Raw genomic sequence first — 13,337 nt, 5'->3', positions numbered from 1 at the left:
GAGAGAGAGAGAGAGAGAGAGAGTGTGTGTGTGTGTGTGTGTGTGTGTGTGTGTGTGTGTGTGTGAGTGAGTGAGTGAGTGTGTGAGTGTAGCTTGAGGGAATGGCAGAGACAAGAGATTTTTCCCTTAGTAACTGAGAATATTTAGACCTATTTGTCCCAAGAAATAAGCTAGTGGATTAGGTCAGCAAAGATTACAAAAAGGCATAGGATACTTGATTGACAAACATCCAGAAGAGAGGGGAGAATGGGCTGAAGGGTACAAGTAAAAAGATTGGCCTTAGCAAGAGTAGGACCATTTCTTCTAGGAAAAGAAAGAGAGAATGAGAGATGATGGTGAAAGGGTTTCCAGGTATAAAATAGGGAAAGAGAAAGAATTTATAGATTATCTCTATCAAGAAGACAACTAAGTCCTCTGTTGAAAAGATTGTTTGGAGAGGGGGGATTATGTAGGGGCTTTAACAGAAGAAAAGGTTTGAGACAGCCAAAGTGGGGTCATAGATGGTTTGAGGGTCTCTAACAGGGAAGAATGAAAGAATTGCCCTACAGCAGTGAATATCCATTTGAGATTAAATACTATAAGTCAAGCAAGATGATTTATATAAAATGCTTTAAAATGTTAAAATGCTAGATAAATGTGAGCCGATCTTATTGTTATCATCATAAATTTATAATAGTCCCACTGACTTGTTTATGTGACTTCTTTCAGGAGTGTTTTGTAGCATGAGAGTAGGAGCAGATAAAGCAGAGATAGGGGTAAATCACAGAAAGATTTTGGCAAGGTATGAGTAGCTATAGATCAGAGGGGCAAGGGATTCAAAAGTAGAGGATAGTATATAAAAGAATTGGCTAACTGTGGCATCTTGGAATTTTAAAAGGAAGAAAAGTGAGTTCAGAACTGAGCTGATGGACTGGGATTTCAGAATGAGCAACTAGAGGTGAGAGGCAGAGAGAGAGAAAGAAGAGAAGAGAAGAGAAATGTTAAGGAAGTTGAACTAGAAGGCCAAATGATTTGAAGGGACATCAGTATGTTATATTGAAGTGTCCCCAGCTGTGAGGACAAAGGGTTGAGGTAGAGAAAAAGACTGAACCGAGTAATGAACTGCTTAAGAAAGGAGGTGAGGGATGATTGAAACAAAGATCAGAATAGGATGAAAATAGACATGTGGAGTGGACCTCAAAGGAAGAAAAGGTGCTGATTGGCAGCAGAAGAGAAGGCCAGCAACAGTGGTAACAAGAAGCATAGAGTGAACCTAGTTCTTAGAGACAGCTCAATGGATAGAGTGCTAAGTCTGGAGTCAGTAATACCTGAGTTCAAATCCAGCAGCAGACACTTCTTAGCTGATGTGTGACCCTGGGCAAGTTACTTAACCTTTTTTTTTTTTTTTTTGCATCAATTTCTTGAACCAAAAAATAGGGATAATAATAGCATTTACTTCCCATAGTTATGATGAGTCTCAAATGAGACATTTGTAAAATTCTTAGCATAGCATTTAACATATAGAAGACAGTTAATGTTGATTCTTTCCTTCATGGATAGTGTGTTAGATAGCATGAGAGAGTTGTACTGTTGAAGGTAGTCAGGGATACAATGTTTTGGGCAGTGGGAACCAAAACTCCATGGATACAAGAAGGTAGAAGGAACATAAAAAGAAGGATCTAAAGTGAAGGGAGGTTTATTAATGATAGAATCAGAGATTCCAAAGGCATAATGGATGGGAAAAGGCACTTCAATTATGTCCCCTCAAATAATTTGATCTACTAGTTCAGCTTCCTTAATACATCTCCTCACTGTCTCAGTAAGCATTGGCTAGCAATGACCTCAGCCCCAGGTATCCCTGAATTCTATATTCTATGACCAACCTCATTTCCTTTGAAATGTAGTATGTATTGAATTTGGAGTAATAACTTGGGCTTAAATCCCCAGATCTTCTGCTTCTCTGTTAAGCAAACTTAAGTAAGTCACCTCACTACCTTGGGCTTCTGTTTCCTCATCTGTAAAGTGAGGGGGTTAGACTAGATGATCTTTAATGTTCCTTCCACCTCTCAAACCTATAGTCATCTGACAGACAGATTGTGGTTACTTCATTAAGAATCCCGTGATCCATCTTAATGTGTTCTGTTTATGTCATCCTTTCCTTTTGAATACTGCATCACTCTGTGTCTCTGAGAATAGACTGCTCTTTTCCCTTAAATGAGTTGCATGTCAGATTCTTTAAACTGATTTTTTTAAGTCTATTATTTTTTGGTTGATTTGATCTTGGCTTTGATTCCATTTTTACTATGACCTTACCGTATTGTAAAAACATATATTCTGCACAGTGGCCATTGAAAGTAAGCCACCAAGCATGCAGACGCTGACCTTTATTTGTTGTCATAGGTGAATAAAGAGAAACTCAGTGCCATAGGGAGGGAGGGAAGCATTCATGCCAAGAGTGAGCCCTGGGAAAGGAAGTAAAATAGATTGGCAGGCACGATGCACATCTAGTAGCAAATCAATGTAATGTGGTTGTGAAGAATGGAAGTCCCAAGACAGCTACAACTCAGAGCTCCAATTTACACTAACCATGAAGCTTGCTCAGACTCCCAGCTCCTTTTCTCTCCTGCACATTTTCCTTGCTGAAACTTTTCTTCTTTGTCTCTGCAGGAAGACACTATGGAGGTGGAAGAGTTCTTGAAAGAAGCTGCAGTAATGAAAGAGATCAAACACCCTAACTTAGTACAATTACTAGGTAAGTGAGAGAAGTACCAAGCAGAGGAACTTTTAATTAAACCCTCTGGGGTGATACAGGTGCCATAAAAGAAGAGATAAGCTGCTTACTGTGTTAAGGTTTCAGATCCAGACAGCTATTCTCTACCAACATTCAACACTTGAAAGCAAGAGACATTTTTTTGGTATGCTAATCTGTTATTACTTGCGCTAGTATCTGAAAATAATCAGGGAATGCAAATCTAAAATTGACTATTGAAACATTAGAGTTTTTCAGTTCTCTCACCTCTTACAAAATGATTCTGAGGGTCAAAGCCATCTTCTGATAAAAATAATTATGGTTTATATCATTTTATGTGGGGGGATTGAGTGCTTAGATTTTTACTGCTAGTTTTTTTTTTTTTTTTTTTTTTTTAATGCTGATTCTTCCATTCTGAACTCTCTGGTGCCTTTCATATCCTTTTAGCATTAGGAGAAAGAAAGAAAGTGGAAACAGCCTTCTCTTTAGAAATGAACTCGTAGTCACAAATATTGCACTTCTCATTGGTTGCTAGGATTGGTGTGAGAATAATGTCAAAAAGTTCCTCAGAAATCAGTTTTCCTGAAGGCAGTCATTTTGATATCTACTAAGTAGTAGATAGAGCAGTAGCCTGAAGTACTTCATGTCTTACTTCACAGGGGTGTGTACTCGGGAACCCCCATTCTACATAATCACCGAGTTCATGACCTATGGGAATCTGTTAGATTATCTCCGGGAGTGTAATCGGCAGGAGGTGAATGCAGTTGTGCTGCTATACATGGCCACTCAGATCTCATCAGCCATGGAGTACCTGGAGAAGAAAAACTTCATCCACAGGTAGGAGCTGTGCTTAGCATCTTGGACCACTTAGAGTCTCAGCACGAGAGCAGGACTCCTTTACAGAGCTTCTCACTCCTTTGGTGTTAAGAATCAGGCTCTCACTTTGGTACTGGCAGGATATTGAAGCTTGAAATAAAGGCATGTGGGAATTTCTTGATCTTACAGTCTTTAGGAGCACATAACCAGGATTTAAAACAGAAAGAAATGGACCTGGACTAACCTAGTGGTTAATCTCAGGGCAAGAGATAGATAATTCAGTCTGAGCCATTTAGAATTAAGTGGCATGTTAAATAAGATTCATAAAAAGCTTGACTTTTAATCATCATAGTTCTCTATGAAATAGAGTACACATTGTTCCTTTGCCAACAGCTTTCATCAGTAATGACTTCTTCCTGGGAGCTGTAGGCATTTCCTTTAAACAAGCTCATGTTAGTGGCCCATGTTTTTTTTATTTTTTTCCCCCTTTTATTATGAATCTGATCACTGTATTTGCATCTGGTTCAGGAATGTTTTACTGTGGTCTGAATTGCATGTATCTTTGAATTGAGCTTCTTTGCTGTTTTAAAGGCTGAAGTGTTTTGACCTTCGAATGTGCTGCAATTATGTTAGCGCTTTGCATTCTTTGCCAGTGGAAATGGCTTCCTAGCAAAGTAATGACATAGCCTGAATTGGGGCCTGATGGGTTTTGCTGGTCTGTTTTATACAAGATGTTTTTCCCGCCAGTTTTGATCATTTTTACCCAATTAACTGAAGTGTAAAATCTGTACATGAGATTTCATAGTGAGAAATAAGAGTATCATGTGTGAAATGCTCGAGGTTCTTTGTCAGACATATTTTCTATGCTACGTGGGAGTTTGATTCAGATGCTTCTGTCACTCAAGAAAGTGAACTCTCTGATGCTGCAAATTGAGATTTCTTGACTTTTGATTTGCCTTGCACTACTAAGTTTGTACTCTCTGCATTCAGGCACACCTAAAATGCCCTACCAAAATCCTATTAAACTAAACTCTTCTGCATTTAATTTCTCTATGATTGCTGATGACCAAGCTATCTTTAAAAACCATCTTCCTAAGCTGCTGCTTTTCATTCCCCCATCCTGATTGCTGTATGATTTGGTGGTTAACATCCACGAACCACAATGTCAGATTGAAATTTCTCTGGGTGAATCAAGAGGCAAGAAGATTACAAGTCAGAGAGATTCTGAGATGTACCTGTGCAAGCATTACTAAAGAAGAGAACATTGACAAATGCAGTTTGAATAAAGTATACTTAAAATATGGATGGGGCAAGAGGAGTCTTCATAGGAGATTTCTCTAAGATGAGGGTTAATGAGGAGATAACACAAGTTTCAAGGAAAACAGATAACTTTTGATTGTCATTATTATTCTTTTATTCAACTGTTGTCAATCTCCAAAATTGATGTTTGGGACTTCTGATAGATTGGATTTTTTTATTTCCTAGGGATCTTGCTGCCCGAAACTGCCTTGTAGGGGAAAACCACTTAGTGAAGGTGGCTGATTTTGGCTTGAGCAGGTTAATGACAGGAGATACTTACACAGCCCATGCAGGAGCGAAATTCCCAATCAAATGGACAGCACCTGAAAGTCTGGCTTACAATAAATTTTCTATTAAGTCAGATGTCTGGGGTAAGAACTCATATGTTTTATTTTATTTTGTTTTTAAACAAATCTACTCTCGTTCCCTCCATCTTATCCTATGACTGTCATTCTCTTTATTGCTACCTCATTTCTTTTCTCTCTTACATATTTTGTATTCCCTTTTCCCTGCCTCTTTATTCCCCATTCTTTTATTTCTTTTTTCACTTTCTCTTCCCTTCCAAAGACAAGCAGTACATCCTATTGTTTGATGTATCCATGAATTTTTTCTTCCAAAGTAATTTGAATATAGATTGCATTCTTTTCTCTTACCAGCTTTTTGTTTTTATTCAAAATTTGGTATTAGATTTGGCATGACAGTTAAATGACACATATGACTTTAGGCCTCATGACCAGTGCTTCTGTACTTGGAATGTTTTTCATTTGGATGTTGCCTTTCAACTTGCCACGTGACAGATCTTAACTGGCTTGTCTATAGTTGCCACTAAGATGATATTCCTCTTGCTGCTTTTTATGTAGGCATAGACATCCATGGGATAGAGAGAGTTCCACTACTTTCTCTAAGTCTGAAATTTAAATGCCCCAAAACATGATCTTAGATTCTTTTAGCTAGATGGAACCTTATAGGTCTCAACTGAAGCCCAGAGCCCATTTTATCCAAGATCCTAGAGGTCCTTGACTTGGTTGTCGATCCAAGCCTGGACTTCTTATTGCCAGCACAAGTGCAAATCCACTTATTGTAGTGGCAGAATGGTTAAATTTCTAGAGACTACATAATGTTAATCCACTGTGACTTTTCCTTAATTATGCCTTTAATAGAACTTGAAAGATCCTAATTCTTTCAGAGCATTCAAGTCTGAGATACTGAGTAAATTGAAAGGTAGTTTGATTTTACTCTGTTGTGTCACAGGTCTTCATTAACAAAGAAGCTTGTTAAAGTCTGTTAGCATCTGAGCTGCTTTTGAGCATAGTACTTGCTTTTGCTCTGTAGTTTTAATGCACAAATGATAGTCATGGGTTAATCTTAAGAATTTAAACTTAAATTTCTTTTTCTTTCAGCATTCGGGGTTTTGCTTTGGGAAATTGCTACATATGGCATGTCCCCTTACCCTGGAATTGATCTGTCACAAGTATATGAATTGTTGGAAAAAAATTATCGCATGGAACGTCCAGAAGGCTGTCCAGAAAAAGTCTATGAACTCATGAGAGCATGTGAGTTTTCTGCAAACCTAGGAAAAAATAATTTAATTTAAATGAACTGAGAAACTGAATTTTTTTCATAAAGTAAAGGGATATATTTGGAAAGTTAGAAGCAGAGTCCTTTGGCTATTTTATTTCAAAAGAATTTTGTTCTTAGTAATAAAAATATTTATATTAATATATGTAAATATATTTTTATTTCTATGTATTATATGTGAATCACAAATTATCAAGCACTGATCTGAGACCTTAAAGGGCACATTCCTACCTGCTTATACCAGATTTTCAAGTTTCTAGTGACTGTAACAACATATGGCAATTATAATAATTTTTTTTAGGTAAAGAAGATAGTCTCAGAAATTAGAGCTAGAAGGAAACCTAGAGATAATCTAGTTTAATCCCTTCACTTTACAAGTGAAGACATTGAAGTCCTCAGAAGGAAAGTGACTTACCCAAGGTCACTTAGTATATTTTGGGTAGTACTTGGACCAGAACCCATTTTTTCTGATTACTAGTCTATTGTGTGTGGTGGTAAATGGGAGTATAGTGTTCCTTTAATAGTCCCACTCTTTGTTTAGAAAACTCAACAATAACCTAAAGCAATGATGGCAGACCTTTTAGGGACCTCATGCAGGCTGCTCCTGTATCCACCTGTGTTGGGGGAGACAGAGTGAGGGGGTTGCTGCCGAAGAAGCCTAGGTAGGGGGCAAACTCAGAGACTAAGTGCCCCCTCCCCTGAGTTTGGGAGTGGGGCAGCTTCCAACTGGCTCCTGCATCCAGCTTCCCAGGAGATGGGCTGAGGGAGGGACTGCTACATGGCTTGGATCTGCTGGGAAGGTGGGAGGTGAGGAAACTGGCCGGGGCAGTGGCTCCCAGCTGGCTTGTATAGGGGTTGGGGGAGGGGGGTAAGCTGCCTCCTGCAACCATAGGGACCCGCCCCTGCATTCTCCCAAAGCCTGGGGGTAGGTGGCAGCTTAGACTGAGTGCCACCCACCCCTGCATTCAGGGAGGCAGGGCTGACTCCCAGCCTACTTTTGGTGGTGGTGGGGAAGCTGCCTCCTGCCACCAAGGGGACCTGCCCCTACATCCAGCCTCCCCAGGGATGGGGGTGGGAGCAGGGGCCAGGCTGTGTGGTGGGAGAGATCACCCCCACCTCCCCAGCTGCTCCCCTGCAGCCCCTTACTCCCAAACAGAGGAGGGAGAAAGAGAAGGGCATGGCCTGAGCACTTGCTCAGAGGAGGGAGTAAGCGCAGAGGGGCAGGTGGTGGGGAGGGGAAGGGAGCAGTTGCCAGGAGGGCGCTCAGAACCACATGCCATAGGTATACCATAACAGACCTAAAGTTCATAAGGAATCACTAATAATTAATTGACTTGGTTTTTATTTATCCAGGTTGGCAGTGGAGTCCTTCTGACCGGCCTTCTTTTGCTGAAATCCACCAAGCCTTTGAAACAATGTTTCAGGAATCCAGCATATCAGATGGTAACGTACAGTGCTATGCCGAGGTGAAGAAGAGGCTAGGATGGGGTGGGGGTGTCGCACAGGGTAGGGGTATGCCCCGTGGGCTGTATGCGGTGGTGCTCTCTGTGCTCCTGCACGATGGAGATGAGTGTGCAGAGGAGTTGTCTGAAACCTGGAAGCAGGGAAGAGATCCAGAAGGGCTCATTATTTTGTAACCGTGCAGTGTTAGATGTAAGTTTGTTTTCAGCATCACTTTTTTTATAATAATTTATAGGTAAACTGTTAATTTGAACAACAAAAACAAGACCAAGGCAGTGGCCAACAATGATTTTTTCATGTGTTTTTAGAGGTGGAAAAAGAGCTTGGGAAGAAAGGTGTACGAAGTGTTGTCGGTACATTGCTGCAAGCCCCAGAATTGCCAACTAAGACTAGAACATCCCGGAGAGCTGCTGAAAATAAAGATGCCAGTGATCTTTTGGATGCTTCTCATCCCAGGAGTCAGGGAGAAGGTGGGATGTTCCTCCTTTATACCATGCAGATTCCTAGCTACCAGAAACTTCCAAGGTCAAATGTACAGGAATGGAAAGTAAAAGCAAGAACCTGTTCTTGCTTTTTAAATATCCAGTAGGTTCTTCATAGAGGAGGAAGTTCTGAAATAAAGAGTCTAGCCTTTTTGAAAGTGCAAGGATCCCCATTGAAAACAGAAAGCTAATCACCCTGCAGCAACCCCCTCTCCCTCTGGGAATCATTAAGGAGCAATTGGCTTTGGCAGTTAGTTCGGTCAAAGAGGCAGAGATGCTTATAAAATCTACTGAGAAACTAATCCACCTTTTCATCTATTATTCAAAGCATTTGTGGTTCCCATTCCAGGGCAGATAAAACAATAATAAATATTGAACCCAAATGAAAGGAGGGGGATTGTAGGCTGAACATTGATATGAAAAGCTCACCCAGAGAAAACCAAGCCAACCCCCTCCCCAACCCTCTTTGGTATAGAACTAGGGGTGTGAAAAAAACTCATCTATATAGTGTTTTATGGTTTATAGAGTACTTTCCCAATGATAGTCTTTTGAAATAGGTAGTATAAGTAGTTGCATTCCCCATTTTGGGGGGAGGGGTGGGTAAATAATTTGCCCTGGTTTACAAAGCTGATACATTTCAGAGCTGGGATTTGAGCTTTGTTTTCCAAAATCCTTGATTGTCTTTTCCACTACAACAGTACTCTTACTATTGCACCATTCTGCCACTCATAGTATTCAGTGGCTTCTTAAAAAAGCTCCTTTCTGATGTCGTTCCTTAGGAAAACATAAGAGGTTAGATCAGTTTATTAGTCTCATGAATTTGAGTATAGCTATGAGTTAAATCACTATAGTAGATTAGAAATTTTCTGTCTGAACAACTAATGAACAAAGCAGATCTTGAACATTCTTAGAAACAGAACCTAGACTACTCACTGCTATCTGTTTTTCATTCTTCTTTTAGTTTAGGATCATGATATGAGGTGTTAAACATGCACATGCCTATAGTAGGAACCTAATATTTGTTGACTTTTTAATTTTGAATTTGATTGAGAAGGGCTTTAGGAAAAAATTTGAATGAAACCTTTAGCTAATTACTACATCTAGCATCTCTTGATTTTATTTATATGAGTATTCACGGATACACATCACATCCAAGCCATTGGTGACAATTTAAAGAAAATTTAAATGTTATGAAAAATTAGTCATCACTTAGCAAAGTTGCCTCTTTCATGACCTACAGGCCTTTAAGAAGCCCATACTCAAGCCTTTTCATCTTGACACTGAAACTTTCAGAGTTTATCTTCCACTGGCACCAGTTGGGTTTCCTCCCTGCCATGATGAGGCAATTAGGTTTTTAGTCCAGGATGAAAAGCACTGTAATAAGAAATGTGGTTCATTCATGGCAACTTGCATTACTTAAAAGGTATATGTCAGTGGGAAATATAGTGTGAAGCCAAGAGCATCAAGTATCAGCATTGAAAATATTTACTAGAATTTCTCCTTTCTTCATTGACTATATCCCAGACTAAAATTATAGCAAATATTCAGATTCCCTTTACTCTTTTGCCTTGCATGCTCCCTGACTTAAGGTAAATGAATATATTGTCCTATAGGCAACTCCAATTAGAATTTGGGAGGCTAGTAGAGGAATTCTAGTCCAGTAGTTAACTTGTTAGTGAGAATACCTGTCATTCAAAAGTGAGGATATTGAAGACTCCAAATACGTTATTGGAAACTATTATTCATACTTAAAGAATGCCAATTTGAAAATTTAAAAAGGTCATCCCCTTGGTCTTTAGAGCATAATAGCTCATTGTCACTACGTTTCTATGGCATGAAGCACCTTCCCTTCCAAATTATGCCACTTAGAACATTCAGATGGTTGAGTGATCTGAGGGTAATAGGTTCTGAGTTTCTGTTTGGCTCTGTCATTGTTTTCACTTGACCAGATAATGATGTCAGAAAGGGGCTCTTGTACTTTCATCTAAATGAATGAGGGGAAAAGGAGAAAAGGAGAGACAAGTGTCACCTTTACTTTTTACTCTTATACCTTTAATTCTTCAATGGAGAGGCTTACTTGGAGGAGAAAAGTTACATATTTGATTAATAATGAGTACAACATTAGAATGCAGAGTTCTGAATATAAAAGTAATAATTTCTCAAAATTAGAAAGCTACTCTTAAAAAATCTATTGACAATAATGTGTTATTGTTATCAATGAGACCTGATGCAGGCCCCATGCCACAGAATCTGTGTGCCAGACTGGTCTTAGAGGAAGGAGGTCTTAATGATGTGATCACAAAAAGGGGCCTGGAAATACTTTCTTGTGATTCATTAAAACATTCTTAATTTTATTACAGATCCTTTGGATCATGAGCCTGCTGTTTCTCCATTGCTCCCAAGGAAAGAAAGAACTCCTCAGGACAGTGGCTTGAATGAAGATGAACGCCTTCTCCCCAAAGACAAGAAGACTAACCTGTTTAGTGCCCTAATTAAGAAGAAGAAGAAAACTGCTCCGACCCCGCCCAAACGCAGTAGTTCTTTTCGAGAGATGGATGGCCATTCAGACCGCCGGGGAGGTGGAGATGAAGAGATCCTCAATGGCACCTTTATTACAGCTCCCTTAGACACAACTGAGCCATCTAAGTTCCCAAGTCCAAGCAATGGGGTGAATGTTACCAATGGGGCTGTATCAGGGAGCTCAGGCTTTCGGTCTCCCCATTTGTGGAAAAAATCTATTACATCAACAAGTAGCCGGTTGGCAGCCAACGAAGAAGAAAGTAACACCAACTCCAGCAAGCGTTTCCTGAGGTCATGTTCTGCTTCTTGTGTGCCCCATGGGGCCAAAGACACAGAATGGAGGTCAGTAACATTGCCTCGAGACCTGCAGTCCACTGGGAGGCAGTTTGATTCCTCTACATTTGGTGGGCACAAGAGTGAGAAACCAGCCTTGCCTCGGAAACGGGCAAGTGAGAATAAATCTGATGTGTCTTCTCGGGGCACAGTGACCCCACCACCCAGGCTACTGAAACAAAATGAGGAGGCTGTTGATGATGTTTTCAAAGATACAGAGTCCAGCCCTGGTTCTAGCCCCCCCAGTCTGACTCCAAAAGTTGTCCGCAGGCAAGTCACAATGACTGCTTCCTCTGGTCTATCCCACAAGGATGAAAGTGGAAAACCTAATGCCATAGTAGCTCCTGTTGTCCTTGAACAAGCCCCTGTTAGCAAAGCAGCCTCCAATTTATTTATGGGAACCAGTAAGGTCTCCAGTGAGGAGCCCAGAACTAGGAGGCACAAACATTCTTCTGAGTCATTAGGGAAGGACAAGGGGAAGCTATCCAAACATAAACCTGCCCCACCTCCCCCACCATCATCATCTGCTGGGAAGGCTACGAAGTCCTCTCAGAGCCCTGGCCATGAAGCAGTGGGGGATGGAGGACCCAATATTAAAGCAAAACAGTTGACTCTGGCAGCAGATGCTGTGAATAGTGATGCTGCCAAACAAAACCTGTCAGGAGAGGGTGTTAAAAAATCCATGCTCTCCTCTGTTCCAAGGGCACAGTCATCCAACAAACCATCAATAGCTCCAAGCACTACTCCAGCCACCTCTCCCTCTACTTTACCATCTACTTCGTCAGCCCTAGGAGGAGAACAGCTAACTTCCACTGCTTTCATCCCTCTCATATCCACACGAGTGTCTCTGAGGAAAACCCGCCAGCCCCCTGAGAGGCTCGCTAGTGGTGCCATCACAAAAGGTGTGGTGCTAGACAGCACTGAGGCCTTGTGTCTTGCCATCTCCAAAAACTCTGAGCAAATGGCCAGCCATAGTGCTGTGTTGGAAGCAGGAAAAAACCTGTATACTTTCTGTGTGAGCTATGTGGACTCCATCCAGCAGATGCGAAACAAGTTTGCTTTCAGGGAAGCTATCAACAAGTTGGAAAATAACCTCCGAGAGCTTCAGATATGTCCTGCAACAGCAGGCAGTGGCCCTGCTGCCACCCAGGACTTTAGCAAACTTCTCAGTTCGGTTAAAGAAATCAGTGATATTGTTCAGAGGTAGCAGAAACCAGGATTCAGCCAGCCAGAGTTGACTGCTGACATGTGTAGCCTCAGAGCTATGGTAGACTGACAAAAGACCAGTGAATCAGTGTCTCTAGGACAGGAAAAGGCATATAGGGCACAGTCTGTGTGCCTCTGTAGAGCATATGCAACCTGACTGCCTAGGCCATGGGATGGCAATCATGATATGCTTTTCTCCCTTTCAGCCCAGGTTCCCTGAGTCTTTGCTATTCTGAAACTCATCTGTGGAGTTCCATCTCTGTGGACTGAAGCCAAAATACCAAGGCCCCACTGTCCCTTTTTTACTAACATTACTTTGGAATGAGCTTTAAGTTGGAAGTGGGAATAGAAGACATGGGGTTTTGTTTTCCTCCTTTCCAGAGAAATTCCTGTGTCCTTCTCTTTCCATTTTCCCAAAGGATGACTTCTGAACACTAACACATTTGAGCCTTTCCAGTAAAGTATTGCTAATAATCACTTTTCCTTGTCCCATGCAGGGACTAGTCCTGTTTAAGTTTAAGTCTCCTAAGCTAGAAATTATGCTTCAGAAAATAAAAATACTCAGAAGGGTGCTCAGAGCAATCACTGCAAGGTTGGCCCCTCTGATTCGCTTATTAAATAAGAGCTAAATTTTTCTCGTTTTCTTATGTGAAGGAATGCCATTGATTATTGGATAGTAGGTTGCAGTTTGGGAAACAGCTGGGTGGCTCACATAGTGAGCAGTGAAGATCTAGGAGGAGGCACAGAGGTTTGTGATTAAGGTCATCCAACCTCTCCTTTCTCCTGAAGAACTGACCTTCCTTTTGTGACATGTAATGCCAAACTGAGGCAGTAGACTTTGGTTCCTAAAGAAAACAGGGTTGATGCTGCTGCCATAAGATAGGGAAGGAACAGAAAAGAAAACAGGAGGACCA

At 40.9% G+C, this 13,337-nt stretch overlaps 1 protein-coding gene across 2 annotated transcripts in view; it reads left to right on the top strand.

Annotated features, from left to right (window-relative positions):
- ABL1 (ABL proto-oncogene 1, non-receptor tyrosine kinase) overlaps positions 1-12,761 on the top strand; it is a 209,203-nt gene extending 196,442 nt beyond the window's left edge. For both annotated transcript variants that reach the window (XM_044663977.1, XM_044663978.1), the window contains exons 5-11: positions 2,647-2,731; positions 3,388-3,565; positions 5,030-5,214; positions 6,244-6,396; positions 7,775-7,864; positions 8,191-8,352; positions 10,725-12,761. In XM_044663977.1, coding sequence (XP_044519912.1) covers positions 2,647-2,731; positions 3,388-3,565; positions 5,030-5,214; positions 6,244-6,396; positions 7,775-7,864; positions 8,191-8,352; positions 10,725-12,424 — 2,553 coding nt within the window. In that variant the 3' untranslated portion in view covers positions 12,425-12,761. The remainder of the gene's footprint in view (positions 1-2,646; positions 2,732-3,387; positions 3,566-5,029; positions 5,215-6,243; positions 6,397-7,774; positions 7,865-8,190; positions 8,353-10,724) is intronic.
- Positions 12,762-13,337: the final 576 nt, after the last annotated feature.

This window comes from Gracilinanus agilis, chromosome 2 (assembly GCF_016433145.1).
Source record: "Gracilinanus agilis isolate LMUSP501 chromosome 2, AgileGrace, whole genome shotgun sequence".
NCBI classification, from domain to species: Eukaryota; Metazoa; Chordata; class Mammalia; order Didelphimorphia; family Didelphidae; genus Gracilinanus; species Gracilinanus agilis.
This window is presented reverse-complemented; position numbering and strand designations above follow the sequence as displayed.